Source organism: Dermacentor albipictus, chromosome 6 (assembly GCF_038994185.2).
Source record: "Dermacentor albipictus isolate Rhodes 1998 colony chromosome 6, USDA_Dalb.pri_finalv2, whole genome shotgun sequence".
Lineage (NCBI taxonomy): Eukaryota > Metazoa > Arthropoda > Arachnida > Ixodida > Ixodidae > Dermacentor > Dermacentor albipictus.
This window is the reverse complement of record NC_091826.1, coordinates 21,632,867-21,652,374: the sequence shown is the minus strand read 5'-3', so window position 1 is coordinate 21,652,374 and position 19,508 is coordinate 21,632,867. Positions and strand designations below refer to the sequence as shown.

At 43.8% G+C, this 19,508-nt stretch overlaps 1 protein-coding gene across 2 annotated transcripts in view; it reads right to left on the bottom strand.

Moving 5' to 3' along the window:
- The window catches only part of LOC139060840 (mucin-2-like), a 125,794-nt gene that overhangs the window by 28,406 nt on the left and 77,880 nt on the right, over positions 1-19,508 (bottom strand). Inside the window, exons 2-7 of one of the 2 annotated variants that reach the window (XM_070540074.1) lie at positions 10,419-10,458; positions 8,830-8,898; positions 7,948-8,111; positions 6,042-6,142; positions 2,277-2,413; positions 1,643-1,740 (exon numbers count right to left, since the gene is read on the bottom strand). In XM_070540074.1, coding sequence (XP_070396175.1) covers positions 1,643-1,740; positions 2,277-2,413; positions 6,042-6,142; positions 7,948-8,111; positions 8,830-8,898; positions 10,419-10,458 — 609 coding nt within the window. The remainder of the gene's footprint in view (positions 1-1,642; positions 1,741-2,276; positions 2,414-6,041; positions 6,143-7,947; positions 8,112-8,829; positions 8,899-10,418; positions 10,459-19,508) is intronic. The other variant, XM_070540075.1, reaches the window with a different exon arrangement.

The following is a 19,508-nucleotide window of genomic DNA, read 5'->3' as shown; positions in this document are numbered from 1 at the left end:
TACATTCGTTTTCTATCCTAATACCAGTGGGCAATATGACTGTCTTAAAAAAATAAGAAGCTATTTGAGAGAAACAGACACAAATTTTTTTCTTCTCTTTTAAAGATTAGGTTATCTAAAGACCACAGGCCCAACAGCTTCAGCGTGCTCATAGGTGGCTTCTTTGATTGGGAAAGCCTGATTTAAGTGTTCCGCAGAACGACCCAGAAAGAGCTCGCTCAGATTTGAAGCGCTGAGATAACTGTTATTCTTCGACAAAACGCTATCGTCCTCACTTGATCAATTCAGGCTGCTTTGCGTACATTTTTTGGGTCACTGCACGGGACGGTCCACGCGCGAGTGTCAAACCGTAAGCTGTCTTCACTGTTAGATGACTCAGTATTGAGACAAACACAACCTTCTGTTCTTTTCTTGCTTCGGTTCCACTGTGAAGTTCAGCACAGATATGCACTCAACCCAAGAGCACACCGAAATAAGGAGCTATGTGTACAGCACGAGCAAAAGTAATGGTGGCAGCATCTTGTGACGTTATTATCAACTACAGAGCCATAGAAGTGTTTCTTCTCCGTTAACCGTGGCTCCATTCTGTTGCCCAAAGCGGCGCCACTTTTTCAACGCGCGCTAGCTCTCACGCATAGCAACGTTAGCAGAAAAGTATAAAATACAATTTCAGGCAATACAATATTGTATCCGTACAAAATACCTCTCTTGTGCGCCGTTTTGATTGCTTGAGCGTACGCGGATCGGTTCCACTATTTCACCGTTGGACGGCGCCACATGTCATTCTTGCACCACTTTGAGAGCCAAATTAAAAATACATTTCCTGGTTTATTGGATACAAGCATTGCCGTGAATATGACACACAATTTTCTCATTACCACCCCAATCCGAAGCCGTGTTCGGAGCGGTAGGCAGTCCCTTTAAGTATCGCAATTCACGTTTAACGTGTTGTGATTAAACAACGCTTCATTGGTGTCCACATAAGCATTTCGTTCTCATCTCACATACGCCTTCCAATACTCCGTTTTATGTGTACCCTAAAGTACTTCCGCCATGTCGTATCTCTATTATTCTTCCTGTTATACTTGAATAAAAACAAAAGGAAAGGACAGTTTCTTGTCAGTCTTACGAATGAATGCGCGTGATGAATATAATTTTCCTGACACACCCTCGCTGAAATTAAATGCAGTGCTAGAAGCAGACTCCTCAGCCTACATAAGGGCAAACGTATTTACATACTGTATAAGTCCCCAGGCAGCTCATTGTACGCGATATGTGAGCGTACAACTGTAGTCCCCTGTATAAATATTCACCGAAACGGCAATATGACGTGCGAGCACTGTCTGTGACTTCTCTCGCTTTTACTTTAAGAGAAATGTTGAAAGCAACTGATGTGCCAGAAGAACATAATAAATACAACAACCTTACAATTTTGTTTATCTCGGCTAGTCAGAGCTTGCCTCATCACGGCGCCAAGAACGGCTTGCATTATTGATCATGGAACGGGTTTTTAAAATATGTGATATCGCATGATGAGACGCCGTTGTGGGTAACCGTTATGAAACCTCTTTGAAAAAAAACACTAAGTAAGGATTCACGTCTCGCGATGACTACTAGCAGGCCTGTGCCCGCCAACACTTACCAGAATAACAAAGTCTGTCTCCTGGCGGTAAGCTTTCCCGCTCACGTCCAGCGTATACTCCACATGCTTTATCAGGTCAATGACCCGCTTCGGGTACCCTGAAGGAGACCAGCAAGCGTACTCAGTTAGGCCGATGGCTCCCACATACCATGACGAAAATACAGTACGTGGCGGGGCTACCATTCCGAACCGGTAACAGATGGCTTTTGTCATCAAAAAGGTTTCAAGACTGATTTTGCGTAATTGTGTAATGCCTTACTTTTCTTTTGTATAAAGAGACAACAGCAAACTGTTTCAGCAGATCGATTCTGTAACGCACGTCGGAAATAAACATGCACGATGAAGGGGGTAGGTACGTCGTCGTTTAACACAAATGGGTCGTAATTTATTTCCGTGCAATTTGACAGCGTGACATATGCCCGTCGTTTGTCGTTTGCCGACTGCCACGATATTTAACTACGACGAATGGAATTCGACTCTGACAACTCTACTGTTTCGATTGAACTCGCGAACGAAACGTAGAAGAGCTAGAATGCAACGTCCCCAAATCCTCCGTTAAGAATTGCTCGTCAGTTTCTTTTTTTTTTGTTTTGGTTTTTGTTTCGTAATTACGTAGGAACTCCCTTCCACTTACTCCTGACCACTTGGAGCTGGCAGCTGTAAGCTGCGCGCTGAGGACTGGCCGTTTTGAGCACAATCATGCTCTCCTGGGATCCAGGATTGCCAGACGTGAACGTGAACGGTGCCTGGGGAAAGTTGTTGTTGCAGAACCTGCGCGCCCAAAAGAAAGAGGGAGCATTCATTGCGTGGTTCCACGAAGAACGTCGCTACGCCATCTTGAAGGCGTTCACTGGAAAAGCGGAAGTCAAATCAGATCAGGATAAAGGTTTAAAAGATTAAGAATTTGCTATCAAGTTGGCAAATTCCTAATCTGTCAAACCTTTATCCTGCTCCGACTGATATCATGGAAACCTATTCCTAATAATAATAATATTTGGGGTTTTACGTGCCAAAACCACTTTCTGATTATGAGGCACGCCGTAGTGGAGGACTCCGGAAATTTTGACCACCTGGGGTTCTTTAACGTGCACCTAAATCTAAGCACACGGGTGTTTTCGCATTTCACCCCCATCGAAATGCGGCCGCCGTGGCCGGGATTCGATCCCGCGACCTCGTGCTCAGCAGCCCAACACCATAGCCACTGAGCAACCACGGCGGGTGAAACCTATTCCTCTTTGCCTGCTTTCCGAAACCAGGCAGAGATTTTTCTTGAATTGTGTATAAACCACTTGGGATTCTTTCCTTTGTTCTTTTTCTCTTTTGTCAAGTGAACATGTTTGTTAAGTGAACATGTTATTTATTGTTGTTTAGGAGATCCAGTTAGGACTCCTTGCTTTGTTTTTTTTTGGGGGGGGGGACAAGTGAACATGTTTGTAGTCATTATACATATTTAATTAGATTGATTTGAATGTACAGTGTATGCATATTACTGTATGTGAATTGTTGTAGTCTTCCTGTAAAAATTTTTTGGTACTTCGTAACTCACGATGTCGAAACCGTGCCTGCGTGAATGCAGGGTGTCTAGGACCTAGTCAGGTGACCACGTGTGTCACCTTTAGCCCTCCTCACCTGGACGACTGTATATTGTCTAAATTTCAATGAAGTCGAAGGCAAAGTCAAATACGAATGTATTTGTAGCAGCGAAAGTAAAAAAAAAAAATACACAGCTTGAAAAAGATAACACATTGTACGGCTAAATTACCAGTCGTCTGCTGTGGTAAACGGGATGCTCGTTAACGATTCATTGTTCAGATACCTCGAAAACATTACACGACGTATCGTTACACATAAAATGGTTACACAAAAGGGTTACAGCTACAAAAATACGTGGCGTGATACCGTTCAGTAACCCTTCAATGTTTTTACTGTCCCAAGTATCGACTTACAGCCAGTTGTAACCGTTGAGTACGCAGTTGCGCCAAACTTCAGGAAAACAGAACGTTAAAAGCGCCGTTGGCGCACATATAGGAAATTCCTTGTGGAGCATCACGCACAGCATTAAAATTTAACAACGTAGCACAGATCAAGGATTCACTGAGCGCAGGATTTAACGCTTAAGTAGCTCTCCTATTTCAGAGTTTGACCACAGTTTTGAGCTTCATTAATTTTTTGCGTGTAACACTTGAAAGATGACTGAGCAAACGTGATCGAGGTGGTGACATAGTGCAGTTGCTCGCAGTGTAATAAAAATAAGCGATCAGGCTGGTCCACCGGAACCCCCCGACTCTTAAGACTATTCATACCTACAGCCCAAGCCCGACGCACTGACTCTCGTTGCCACATGCGAGCTCACCGAGCAAGGCTTTTGACCACACACACGCACAAAATATCACGTTTAAACAACGCTACCAACAAAATCAAACACAATCTCACTTAAGTGACCGTCGATAAGCCCAGAAGCAGGAACGAGCAACGAATGTTTATTTTTCCTTCCTCGCAGTCTTTCTAGGGACTCGTGAACAGTCGCACATCTGAGCTGCTCGTGCCGCTCGATTACGAAGCAAAGCTGCTGTTTACACAATATCGGCGGTCTCAGCGCCCCGTTTAGGCTCCAGCGGCTACCGGCATTTTCACGCACATGTGTAGCGAGGCTGACCGATGAAACGTGCAGCTGCGGTATTTGTTTTGTTTGTTTCATTGCCGCTTATGAATCGCGAAGCGCGGCGGAAAAGCTATTTACATATACAATGGTCCTTATTTGTGCATCCGAACCATGAAACAGATCTCTCTCTCTCTCTCTCTCTCTCACTCTCAGCATCAGCTGTTCTTCGACCGGCGGCGATGCCTATGAAGGCCTGAAAAGCCAGTCACAGGTGCTTTGAGCGGCGCGCCAAAGCAACCCGTTGTTCACGCTTCGTTCATTGATGTGGTAATAGAGCTTTTACGAGCGTTCCCAGCGGCGGCCCACGGCAATGCACTCCAGTTTTCCCCGAGGGACGACTAACTAATGCGGTTGTTGTGCATTTCGTCGGACACGCGTGCGACATTCGTGCCTCAGCGTTTCCTTGACTCTTTCTTGTCCACGCCCTCGTTTCCTTCGGGACACTCGCGATTTGTTCAATACGAGAACAATATTCGATGTATGTTAAAACAACTTGAAAACTTTTTTTTTCTTTTGTCACTCGGTGAGACTTGGTTCAGAGAAAGAGAGGTAGAAAGGCAAAAGAAAGACAGGGAAGTAACTAGGGTTCCGGATTGGGCGAGTTGGTATTGCATGTTGGTTTTCTATGTTGCGCTGTACCAGCGCAACATAGAAAAAAAAAGAAACAAGCCGAGTCTGCCAGATGAAAGAACAGAGCGTTCTGTGCTTTCATCTGGCCGGCTTGGCTTGTCTCTTCTTTTCTATGTTGCATTGTATCAGTTTTAGAACAGGGAAGTTAACCATTAGATATCTCCAGTTCGCTACACTATACCGGTGTGAAGGAAAAGTGATGTGATAGATGAAAGAAAAAGAATACAAAAAGACAAAGAAAAAAGAAGTATGCACACGCAATACAGAACTGTTTCTGTGGGTGCTGTCACACAGTCTGCGAAGGCGTTGCATGGTGCTACACGGTTTCCACGTCCCACTATTATTGCATTCTACGCCACACAGTGCACTGTCGCAACTTGTCACTCAGTCCGGTGTCCTTTAAATAACCTAACAGCGCCTTCATAGTGGCTCGCGCTGATGTTCGGTGTAGGTCAGTTTCCAAGAACGTTGTTTTCCGTTAGTGGGTTAGTTGGTCTAGCGTGGCTAAGAGGCCTGATTTTTGCGGCTTGAACTGAGGGCAGCTGACCTTGTAGCTGTGACTGAGCAATCGACGTAAACACGTACGCTGCCACTGTGCACCTCATGCAAATAACTTAATGTGGCCTGTTTTAGAGCAAGCGACGGTATGTTAGCTTTCTTCGTGATTCCTTGGATGATGAGGCTGTATCAGGTTTGTGTAGGTACCATAAAGTTGCCGGCACAAACCTGAAATACTTGGTTCAGTATGGCCTCAGTAGCCCTTATGCCAAAAAATTCCAGCAAAGTCCACAACCACTGGGAAATTATCATTTCAGGAGCACCGTTCCACCTCGTTCCGAGTGCTCATTTGAAGCTCGGTTACATTCGCATCGAGTGAAGCTGACGTCACGACGTCACGTGGGTAGTTGGGAAAAGTGTAGCGGTGCCCACCCCGATTATGCCCATTTGTCCTATTTTAACAGCAACAAATGTACAATTGTTTGTTTGATTGATTGATTGACCGACTGACTGACTGACTGATTGATTGGTTGATTGATTTATTTATTTATTGATTGATTGATTAATCAATCGATCGATCGTTATCCGTCCCACGTCCTTTTTTCTCACCTTGCACTGTTGATCATAAGGTAGTCGTGAGAGCAGTTGAAGGTGGGGCTTTGCACTTTGACTTGAGAGCACGTCACCTGTATTGTCGCGTTTGGGGGAACCTGCGCAAACAGACAGCCATGAAGAATACTTAGGCTCTGCAGAAATAAAGTGCAAAAGTACTTACCTGAAAAGATGCAGATTTTTAATCAGCTTTTTTAACCAGATTTTAACCAACACCAAATTACGAAAGGTGATCGGTGAGACAAGACACTCTTTGGAAACAGGTGCACTGACAAACAACTGACCTTTGCACTTTCACTGACGAAGGTAGTCGCAAGCTCTCATTTCATAATCTCGCAGTAGAAAAAAGAAATACGCAGAACTGTTGCAATGTTGGAATCTGACTGGAGCGAAGCATATATGTTTGAGTTTGCGAGGTACAAAGGCAGTAGCGCGCGGCATTACCACCTGCAGCTGTTAGATCTCTGCGTCACAAAGAGTGACGCCCTCCCCAACACGTAAGGCATTAACAGAAGTGTTAATGGCCACACCGTGGCCACAGCGTGACACAAGGTGCGAACGCTCAAAATTAGAACGCCCTCAGAAGAAATTCTGCAAGGCTAGCAGATGCTGCATATCAAATGTGCACGTTCTCGGGGAAAAAAATGCAAATTTGGGCTGTATTAACATTCTTACGTAAATGCCGATTGCGATTGGTCAATGCTGCAGTGGCTATGTGCAACCACCAATGGGCTTCACAAGGGACCGGGGCTCCATTGCCGGCCAATAAGGAAAGGCTCTTAAGTAAGAGAGGTTCTGCAATTCAGGGCCGTGGTTCGTCGGCTCGCTGGACCATTGAATCTCGTGATGGAGACAACCATCGTAAGAGACGCTGAATCTGACCTGCCGAAAGCATGTCGGGTTCTTGCTTGCCGATACCACGCGTCACCACCAGCAGCAAATGATGCCAATTCAAAAAGACCTAGGGCAACATTTCAAACGCCACGCGATGACAGACATGTGTTTACACAATGTGTTTAGAAAGTGTCGAACTTCTTCAGATTTAGCTTCGATATAGCCAATAAGTGCTTGTTCTATGATTCACACTGCTCTCTTTGCGTCCAATAACACTGCATCTATCAGTACACTTGTAATTTTCATCGCATTGTCTATATAATATAACTGATTTCAAGCTGCTTCTTCCTTCCCGAGTTTCAACTGCCAATGAGACAACGGTATACACTGACCCTTCTAGAGGGCGTACCACGTAACTTGAGTCAAATATTAAATATATGAAAACGCCACGCAGCTGGAGAGAACCAAGTCACTGCTGTTTGCCACCGCTCGGAGATACTCAGATCATTTTCTTGCATCCCGCCTAATTGCAAAATTAGTCATAATTGAATAATGAACTTTACAAATATAGCAATTAGATGAAAAGGGCCAATGATAAAATTGTAGAGCGACATGAAAAACTCCCGATACAGCCTTTTGCTGCTCAATACGTGCTACATAAAAGTGTTTTTCCGAGTCTGAAAGAAGCCCGCGAATACATGCAAAGTGCCTCGAGCGGGCAGTCGCGCGGCAATTATAGCGTGTATTCGCGGGCTTCTTTCACATTCGAAATAACGCTTTTATGTAACACGTATCGAGTAACAGAAAGCCGTATCGGGAGTTTTTCATGTTGCTCTATAGTTTTCTCAGTGACACTTTTCATTTAATTATAATATCTGAGAAGACGATTAATTAAACAAGACTACTCATGTATTTAGGCGGAATGCAAAAAAATCTATCTCCAAGCAACGGCAAACAACGTTATCTTGGTTCTGTCTAACTACGTGGAATTTGCACATTTTAAAGGTTTTGGCCCAAGTTACGCGGGACACCCGGTATAAGCTTATCGCATATATACCGCCATACTCACCATCAGCTCATAGCCTTCGGAATAAACGTGCGTGACCCTGGCGATGGTCTGGGTGAGCTTCTCGTACTTGACCTCGGGCACTGTGGGGAAGTCTGTCACTCGCGGCCCTGAGACCACGGCGCTGTCACTGTTCACCAAGTCAATGCACATCCACTTCTGCACCTCTGCAATCGGATAGAGCCGATTTGAAAAAAAAGAACAATATAAGCAGCAAATACTGGCGCGCCTCGTTTATCCTCAAGCCCCACAACACTGTCCTACCACGCAGGTCACTTTAAAAGCCAGTGTTCTGCTTTTATTTCGATTTACACGCAAAGTTTTCCACCTCCACATGCATTTTTTTAGGTATTTCCTGTGATTTGAGCGCCCACTATGCAAGATAAAAAAGATCTGCAAAAGTCGCAAATTGTAGTTCCATTCTCCAATACATCATGATTGTTTTTAATAGTCAATAATTGCCTATCCTCCGTTAGATGTTTCTAATGTTCACTCTCAAATTAAGCCGATTCCTAAGTTTAGAAGCTCCGCCCGTTCTTTACTAGCCAAAATGTCTACCGTACTATGCATTGTCTTACGTCATTTACGTTATCTCCTGGCTTACAGAATACCAACGTCAGGTAAAGGTGACCTACTTAACCACCACTGATTACCGCGAGAATGGCTGAGAGAGACAAAGGATTACATTTGCTTCAAAATTTTCAGTTTCGCTCGTAAATCGAAGCAATGAAAGTGACACAAGTGCACAGCGTTATGCTCGAACTCCTCGGCCATTCTTAAAGTCCAGTCTGCTAATGTAGCACGTCTTTGTATGTTCAAAGATTCTTTAAAAGCTATACATATATACAAGCCCTAGCGTCACAATCAAGACATCATGACCTTCACCTTCCTCGCAGACATCCGAGGCGCTGGACCTTCCTTGCTCTACCGGTGGGTAAGAGTCCGTCTGTTCATCTGAAAAGGTGCAAAAAAAGGTCAAAACAGCATGTCAGCCACGCACTGTTCAAGAAAAGAAAAACACTTTTAGAGTATGCACTCATCGATATCTAACCACCGTATTCACAAATGGACCTAGCCTTAATCGAGTGGATCCCAGTGTCACGCCAAAGGGAAACACCTAAACGATAATAAAGCAAACAAAACAGCGAAACTTCTTCAGCTTTAGCGGATTAGGTGATGTCGCATGAAGCGTTGGGCGCGCAGCTCTGCATACAGCGACAGATTGTGTCTAAAACTACCATCGCTGAAATCGATAGACCAACGGACACAGAGGCTTCAGTGGTCAAAATGGGACACAAATGTTATCGTCCTTGTTTCAGAGACAGCAATCGACGTGGTGACCAAAGCTTCGGCCATCATGCTCAAACTTCGTCGACAACAAGAGCAGGGATGGATGGCTGTCGCGGCATAAACGCTAGCAAGGTAGGCAGAGTTTCAGAGTTGCAACTGCTTGCGAACTCGCCCGGCTTTCGTACGAAACATATCATAAAGCAAGAAAAAAATAGGTTATGCTCTTGTTTTCGTTCTCGTAATTTATCATTATAGTGTTTCGTTTATGTTCCCTGGGGTATTGCATGTTCCCGCAGCCTCAAGCTTTAGGTCGACGGCCCAGTCAGAGATACCACAGAAAGTTTTGACAGCAATGGTCAGGAGCCACTTACTTTTTAATTTTTTTGTAGTCTCTGTCAAGCATTGTTTCATTTGCTAATGCAATTACAACTGTGGGTAAATACGCATTGCGTCAAATAATAAAGAAACGTGCCATATAATTCAAGGTATTATCAAAGTACAAACAGAAGCCCCTATACAGTTTTACTTTCCCTGTTTTAACGACTCGCAACAGTTTTGGGGAAGTGTCCCCTTCTGCCACGTTTACACATCGGCACACCTTAAAGATACACAAAAATTAATAAGCGGTGAACATTATGAACTACATCGGCCCTGGTAATAACGGTATGTGCTGCTAGCAGTTCACGTAGAGATTTATGACTTCGTGCCGTACTCAAACGCATCGTTTCGCATGAAAGAAGCCAGAAACTTGTTAATAAATCCATAAGGGAACTGAACAATTTGCTGTACTGTAGCCTGGCCGCTCGTGAAGAAAAGATCGAATCTGTGTCACTGCGTGGTATATCGCATTATAAACGGCAGTGGAGGCCTTAATAGCCTACTTCTCCGTCTAATAGCTCACTCTCCAAAAAAAAAATATCATGGCGTGTTGCAACAAGCTCGAGCAGCTAGAAATTGCTGCGCAGTTCGTCATGTGCCGCCAATGTAAAGATATATCTGGCTTGTTCAGAAATACGAGCTTCCTCGGTACAAGTGCGACACAGGAAGCGCAGTTAGAATGTCAAACGTGGCTGAACGTCGCGTTCTAGTCATTTCTGGCTGTTGAGTTCGGCTATCGATCGCCAAGTTTGCCAGCAGAGCAAACCGAAAGCATGTGCTTGGATAAAACAAAAAGAACAGCTTACATTCTTCTGTGGACTCGGACGACGACGAACTCTCTTCTATCTGAAAGCAGAAATTATAAGAGTAGAACGCGCGCCTTAGTAAGTCGTCCGTTCCAGAAGCATCATTTCATTGGTGAGGATTTGATGAGTGCATAAACTGTGCAGAAATCGGTAGTGATTCGTAGTTACTGGAGGTCATCAATGTTGCAAACATTTGTTGCAAAACGACGTATTTGTGTTTTTTTATATTATTTTTTTTAAACTACCCTTAAAGAAATTATGGAAGTGCTTAATCTCACTTCATCAGCGGTAACAGTTAGTAGCTTGCATGTCCAGCAGTAATGTTTCGTACTCTGCAGAGGAATTTTGCTTGTTTATAAGGTAGAATTCGTAAGTCGTGATCTTTTCTGCGAGTACTTTTAAAAATTTGCGCAATCTTTCGCATATTTTGTGTAGCTAACCCATTTTCGCTGACGCAGATCAAATTGCAGGTCTGAATTCAAACATTCCAAGCACTTGAAAGGGCACAGTGTGCCGCATCGTTAGCATACATAGATGATACTTTTTGTCTACCATATTAAATAGAAATTACGCGTTTACTTGGTTACATCGGCAATAATGAAGTGCCCCAGTGTGTAAACAAAACTCGGAGTAAGAGCCGAATGTCCTTTCAATATCCGACCCCACGTCCCGCTTTGTCGTAGGAGGAATCTGGTCACATAAGACTTGGAATAACTGTTAAAAAAACACGAATGATTAGACGCAGTATTCTTCCCTCCCATATACCACTGTAAAAGTGCTGCATTTCTTCTTTATCTTAATGAAAGTGGTCATGGTGGTTTCCCGAAGTGCAAAATGGTAGCGAAAGCTTTTCATAGAACACGCTTGCATGAGTCATGGCAGGCCTACCATGTTGTCAACGTAAGAAGGAGAGAAAGACGTAAGCGGACAATAAGGCGTCTCTGTAGGTCACGCGAAACCACAAGTTTTGCGTTTATATCACTCATAATAGCCAGCTGCAATTACATGAACGCATGTCTCTCGAGCTGCTAGGTGGCGCTATTTTCCAATATGGCTGTGCCTTTAGCTACATTGCTAATTGTCATTGTTAACACGAACCGTATCAACAATGCAGGTACGTTTCTTTTTGTTCATTCTACGGCTGCTCTTTTCCCCTAGAGAAGTGACTACCAGTGTCAGAGCTGGATTAAAAAAAAAAAAAACACGGGGTTTTACGTGCTAAAACAACGATTTGATTATGAGGCATGCCGTAGAGGGGCACTCCGGAAATTTGGACCCCCATGGGTTCTTTAACGTGTACCTAAATCTAAGTCCACGAGGGTGTTTTCGCCTCCACCGAATAGCAGCCGCAAGGCCGGGATTCGATCCCGCGACCTCGTGTGTAGCAGTCCAACACTATAGCCACTAAGTAACCACGGCGGGTCAGGGCTGGATCAGTGCCTTCGATATCAAAAGGGATCCCTGGTAATGGCAGTTGTTTTGTAATCTGCCTCATTTGGAATTTCGGTCAGCCTTCATTTAGCCCCTGAATAGGTATACGTTGTAGCTTGTTTGTTCCAAAGAAAACCAAGAACTCGCACTTACGATGAAAAAAAAAATGGTTGTCACTACGATAACGTCAGGCCAAGGACCGTAAGCAATGTAAATGTATAGCCTCTCATGTCTATGGTTGACACAGTGAAACACTGTATACTTGTATAAAAATTAGGCTGATTCATATAGAAAATTAACAATATTTGTATTATGAGCAGTAGCCTAACAAACAGGTAGGTTTCAACTTGCATCCAAGGTTTCTACAAGGGGACTTGCCCTTTTAAAATCGGGGAAAGGTCCTTAAAAATAAAAGTCCGTTTGTCGCAACGTTGACTCAAAGGTTGGGGCCTTTCTTTTACTCCCAGTGTCCATCACTTAAAGTCTCTGTCTTTCTGCGACTCATTCGTATTGCTGGTATTTGTGTTAGAAACACCATCTAGCGCAAGGCATTAGTGAAAGCCACGTCTTGAGTGCCCGACTATAGACATCCTACACCTAAGTATTCTCTCTCTCTCTTTCACTCCCCATTCCCCTCCCCACGTGTAGGGTAGCAAACTGGACTCAGTCTGGTTAACCTCGCTGCCTTTCCGTCTTCCCTTCTCTCTCTCTCTCTCTCTATACCGACAGACATAGCATAATTTATTTTTATTTATTTGCAATACAGCTAACCCCAACGATGGGGTTTTTTGAAATGTGGCAGAGCAAAAAGGAAATACATCTGGACACCAGTCACTCGAAACATACACAAAATTATACATGAATATCAATCACTTTTTTACATAAAGAGCCAAGCAATACACCGAGCGTGCAAAAAATCACAAAACACAAGATATAAATAACAAAATATTACAAAATATATTACAAAATATTACAAAAATCGCAATATCATAAAATATTACAAACTCAATGTCAACAGTGTCCCTTGTCATAAGAATCTGAAATCCTTGAATGTAGTCTTTCGTGACGACGCCTAAGTTAAGTTCATTCCGATTGGTTACTGTATTATTTAAAGACAATTTTTTTGCTCTGAAATGGAACCAGTGAAAAGGGATGTCGTTGACTAGTGGTATATCCATAGGAGAATGAAATTTATTCTGCTGTTGAGCCGCTTAACTTACCTTCAACAATGTTAAACATAAACTTAAGGCAAAATGTATTATTCCTTTCTGATATTCGTTTCAAGCCACCTCGGGCAAGTAGATGTGTAGGAGTTGTCGGATCGTAATCATTGGAAATAATTCTTATAGCCATGACTTTGAACTCTCTCCCATTTGTAAAGATTAGCGTTGGCAAACGGGTCCCAAGTAACCTTCGCGCAACCTAGACTGGACGTTACAAGAGACTTGTGCTCGACGACATTGGAGACATGAGAGACATTGCCGTGTTAAAAATAGCAGCGATATGTTTAAGCCAGTTGATGTTATTGGATACAAGAAGCCCTCAATACATAAACTCATTAACACGATGTACTGCATTAACATTTATCTTATCGTCATAAAAAAGTTGGGCTCGTTGTATTACTTACAGTCATTACAGTACACGTTTCATTTTCATAATATTTTTTCCAGATTCCATCACTATAGCCAGCTCACAATCTGATTTGATCTGATTGGAGACTGAATTTATCACGCAATGCATCACACAGTCGTCTGCATATAATATGGCTTCAACACTGCACGCGTGCACAGTTCATTTGTAGTAAGGAGGAACAAAAGTGGCTTTTATACTGAGCGTTGGGGCACCCCTGATTCTACCGACAGCTTCTTCGAGGAAGATTAACGGAAAACAGCATATTGTTTTCGGGAAGTAAGGAAAGCCTGGATCCATTGGCGAATTTGCGAATTTTTCTATGCTTACCATAGTTTCAGGGTCTATTTAGACTTCAAGATATCGTGTTGAATGCCTTCGTGAAATCTTTAAAAAAATGCATCTACCCGAGACCGTTTAGCAATGGCTAAGGTCATGAGCTACTTCAGCAAGTTATATAAACAGTGTTATAGAAAAACCACGCCTGAAGTCATACTGGGCTGAATAGGTGTCGAAATATGAAATTTCCTCGTGAATTGTGTGCTTGAGTCACTGACGGCACGTACAAGTCTAGGACATCAGACGGAAGTCTGAAACTATTTGTCTGTCCCTTTGTTTGAATAATAGTTTAATTTTATAGATTTCCCAGTCGTCGTGTGGGGTACCTCTGGAAAGTTAATCGTTAAAAATAAATGTGAAAAATTTTGATGACCATGCATTCTGTATATATCTTTAGAAAAACGTTTGGTAGGTTACTTAGGTCAAAAGATTTTCTCTCATTAAGATTTGGTAATAGACGGAGTACACCAGCCTCCGTGATTTGCCCGCTATCAACTGGAAGTAGTTCTTTACGTTTATTAAACACAGAGGCGATTCCGTCATCAGAAGTAAAAAACACACATGAAGTGTTCGTTAAATCCATCAGCAATTTCTTTCTCGTTCGAAGTGCAATCATTAAGTATAACAAACGTGTCCCTCTGTGATGTTTTGGTCCTATTGAATCTCCAAAGTGGGGCAGGTTATTCTTTGACGATTGCTTAACTGCACATCGTAAATATTTCGTTCAATTCTTACCTTTTCCTTAATTCTGTGAGACACGCCAGTGATCTGAGTACGCGTGGTCGTGTTCTTGCTTTCTTTTGCCGATTTTCGAAACACAATGGGTTTACTTTCATCGTGAATAAGTTCCCACGTCATTTAGGAATTCGAGGTATTTGCCTTCTCTTTCTTGACAGAAATAAAAATAGTGATGCACGCATACGCTGTGTTCTTATATTTTAACCACAAGGCGTTATCATAAATCGAACCAGCGCTGACACTTTGATAGAGTCATCGTACGCTATCTCTAGTCTGTTCAAAATGACCAGATCATCAGAAGAATCAAAGTCTGAATAGCAGTTGTACGTCTGAACGAGCGAAATTGAACTAAGACAGCGTTGGGGTGTAAGATGCCCCTTGTCTCCACTTCATATTCAATTTCCCCAGGGATATTACTATAAACAAAGACAAGGTCAATGATGAATTTAACTACTGCCCTGGGCCCGTGAGTAGTCCTTAAAGGAACACTAAAGTGAAAAATGATTTCTTATGCGTTAGTAAATTACCGTTCTACAATACGAAAAACGCCACTCTTAGAACGATAAGACGTTTGGTAAGCCAGAAAAAGCGCAAGAACGAAATACGGGTGGCGACGTCTACTTAAGTTCCCGCTGTGACGTCATGGATTTTAATGGCATCTTCTAGGGCCTACTAATTATATATAGTGGTACAGGTTGAGTACATTGTGTTCTAAAGGAACCAAATATTAAACATGGCAAGTTTCAGAAACCTTTATTCAGCCTACGGGGCCCAAATGCGAAAACATACTTGGGAATCCCTGACGTCACGCTGACGTACCGGCGCTGGGGTTTCAGCGCAAAATTCAAATACTGCTACTTGGACCTTCATTTTCTCATCTAATAATCAAACTATTCTTTTTAAGTGACTGCCTGCAGGGTTCTGAAACAATGCTTCATTAGACTAAACTGATTTATTGTTTCGCTTTAGTGTCCCTTTAACCAATTGTGCTCAATCGAAACGAAAAGCAATGTCTATGATCCCCTCATCATTAACGGGATCTAATATGCCGGTAGTATAAGTAGGCGAGCTCATGCGAGGCCGGTTAAAATCCACACTCAAAGCAAGCTTGGTAGTACGACGTGTTTTAGATGAAATGTACTGTTTTAATTGTTCCAGCATCTCGAAGTCCGACTTCGGAGGCCTACAAATTATTCCAATGGTGAGTCTTCCTTCGATATAAAACAGCACACAAAACAATGCCTCGAAACCATGAGCATCAGCCACGCGCAATACGTTTAGATTTTGCTTAGAATATAATGCGACCCCACGTCCTCCGGAATTACATATGTTCGGTAAGCGTTGAAGCGGATGTCGAATTCTAATGAGTTTCCGTTATAGACTACTCGCAGGCGAGTAGAAATGCAATTCTGTCAACGACGCTTGAATTTAGAGCAACTTTCGCGATTCCCTGAAACTACGTGAACATAAAGACAGTATTTAGAATGTTTTACCATATCCGATAATGTACTGAAATTTACGGAATACCGGGACGCCAACGGCACTGGTGGCGCCTTCTTGTGACGCTGTCATGAGCCAAAGTGCGTTAGAAGTACTACCGGTCACGTCTTCATTCTCGCAGAAGGGGGTGTTGAACGAAAAACAAATCCAGTATATGGCTAATGACGGTTGCTTATAACGCCTTTGCAAAAGCCCGTTTGTAGACCATATGCTGGTCACACGTCATCCGGTTATCGTCATCTGGTTATCGACCATATGCTGCTCGACGTCAGCTAAAGCACTACGTGCTCTAGCTGACGTCAGCGTCACGTGACAGAAAACACGTCTGTTTTTGCTGTTTCGCTATTCGTGTTCGCTCTTTAAGTGAGTCTCTTCAAGTATTACGGTACGTGAACTATCCGTAATCTGTGAGGCGTTTACGGACATTATTTCGTAAACAACCTGTTAAGTCGGGCTACGCGGACACGGTAGAACGTCTCTCCCCCACTTGTACCGAATGCTTGGAAAGGGGAAGCCACTCGGGAGTCCTTAAAGAATGAGAGTTCTTGACAAAAAAAGTCGACGTCTCTACCCCATCGTGGCTTTGATGGCCAGAAGAAAGTGCGTATACCTCAAGGTGTACGGGGCAATAAAAGGGGGTCATTTCAAGGAAATGTGTCGCTTTGAACCTGTCACACGTTGGCGAAACAGCGACAATAAACAGTTTTACAGCACGCGGCGAGAACGGCTTTACGACATGGCGAAAAAAAAAGATCAGAGAGAAAGAGAGAGAAAATTCATAAACAACCCCGGCTTCCCTCGTCTTCGCTTTTTTCCGAACGTTCTCGCCGTTCTGTCGCCGCTTTCGTCGCCCTTCTTCAAGCCCTAAGCTCGCGGAAAGCATGCTTCGCGAACGTGTCACTAGAAGGCCCTTCGGTACTCAAAATATATACATGTATATATAAGCACGACTTGAAACGATGCAGCAAGCAAAAAATTTTGCATTCAACGTTTCAGCTTGCGTCTCAGACTGGAGTCTCGGCGCCAGCCAGTCCGCAGGGCAGAGAAGTATACGAAGCATGAAAGAAGCGAGTATAAAATGAAGAAGCTAGCGCAATGCCGGACCCCCGTGCTCGAAACTCTGTGAAACTCAGTTTCCTATGCAGACGTCAAGTGCGCTGCAAAGGCTGCACGGTATCTCGGGGGTGTTTTAGCCCAGCTGCGTTCTGTCAACGCGTGCTCCACTCCTGGCTACGTGATTTAGCGTTAACCAGAAACGACGTGTTACTCTGCTGCACGCTGAGCATCGTCTTCCAGGAGCACGGAGGCCACCAACATCTTGATTACGTTTCGTGCGCGTAGAATACGGCGTAAGCGAACGTCGCTGAGAATCGGAACCCAGCAGCTCGGATGCGCCGAAAGGCGATTAAAAAAAATTGAGTGGGGTACTACTTTGGAGTAGCTGGTATCTGTAATGCCTGATGGCAGATATAGCGAGCGAACTAAGAGACAACTACACGTGATAAACATGAAAGGTGCAATTGTGTGCGCTTGTGCCTATATTTAAATGTCATAGACAGAGAGCATGTAGGGGAACTGCGGCTGGCTTAGAAGTCTGGCTGATAAAGATGGAAGCGGTCACAGACGTGCAAGCAGACGCTGACAATACCGCGGGTCCATCTTCCGGGAGAACACTAAATAGGAAGATGTGCCGTTTGAGTGTGTGAAAATATGGAGAAGAGAAAAACCTGGCCAAGAAACGACATTAACAAAAATAATAAACGAATGAAGCAATAAACTTATACTGCAGGGAAAAAGTAGATTATTAGAACATGGCTTTTGAGGAGAAAAATAATTATAAAGAAATTGCCGCAGAACGCATTTGACTTGGCTGTCGGTGGTAATGCGCTAGCTTCGAATCAATATAACGACACAACGTGTTGTCGCCATCGAAACGAGTTACGTATGAGGTGTGTACTGCAGCGACTATCCTCTTCCCCACTTCCCTAAGAACATTCGGCGCCATCTAGCACCGCCTCCGCGAAGCCTGTGCGTGGCCTCCGAAATCCACGGCGGGCCGGTGGGTGCGAACTGCCGTGAAAACTGCCGTGAAGTCATGCGTGGCCTCCGAGACGAGAGACGCGGCGCGCCGGTGCGTGCGAACGCCGAGAATTGTTCCCTCGCTTGCACGCACACTGAGTGGCACACACTCAGTGACACAAGTTGGGGAGAGGTTCATTGAAGAGTGGCACAAAGCCAGTGTATTTATGGCGCAGCTCGCTTAAGGTGTTCATGAAAGGCTTTCATTGAACGGCGGCAGGTACCCAGTGCATTTGCGGCGCAGCCTGCTGAAACGTCGGGTTGCTCTCCTTTCTTGTATTCCTGGGCGGCGTATTTTTGGAGCTAGATTAGTGCGTTTCAGGTAATCTTTTGTTAGAACTATTAGCCACATCTTCACCTTTGAAGATTCTTTATATATTTATTTATTGCACAGCAGTAGGTTGCATCTTACTGAATGATCAAGCAGCAGTAATAAATAAGTTGTGTAGGAACCATCGACGAGGATTGTTAATGTAAGCGAACAGTTCGAACGAACGAACGAACGAACGAACGAACGAACGAACGAACGAGACAGCAAGCGAACGTAAGATCGAGCAAGCGAGCGAGTGAGCGAGCGAGCGAGCGAGCGAGCGAACGAACGAACGAACGAACGAACGAACGAACGAACGAACGAACGAACGAACGAACGAACGAACGAACGAACGAACGAACGAACGAACGAATGAACGAACGAACGAACGAGAGAGAGAGAGAGAGTGAATGGATGAAAGAACGAGAGAGAGAGAGAATGAACGAACGAACGTTTTGATGGCCGCGTCCGACCCTCGACCATCACAGACCTCCAACCAACCACGAAAACGACAGAAAGAACACAAAAAAAATAATGATTGTGCAGAAAACGTGGACTATGTTTGTCAATGCAAGCGAATACCCCGAACGAACGAACGAACGTACGAACGCCCATTCCGACCCCCGACCACCAGAGACCTCCGACCAACCACGAGAACGGCCGAGAGAGCCAAAGGAAATCATTCGCTTTAAAAGGTATTTTCTTTTAAAAAAATGATAGTGTCATATGTCACGACATGTACACGAGACGTAAGTACGCTTGCTACATTTTTAGGACCTCCCCAACGCCCAGCTACTCTCTTTTCACGCTGTAAAGCTTCATTTCATCCATGTTAAGGCACGCCCTACGCAAGTAGAATGCATGATTTTTCAAAAAGAATTGATTGATTTCTTTAACGTTAATTTGTTGATTGTTTGGTTGATAGGACGTTTTGATCGCACTTCTAGGCAACCAAGGAGCTATGAGAAAGCAGTCGTGGAAGGTTCCAGATTATATTATACTATATGTGCCCTACTTTAAAGTTTGCCTATATCTAAGTACCGGAGCGTCTTTGGATTCGTCTC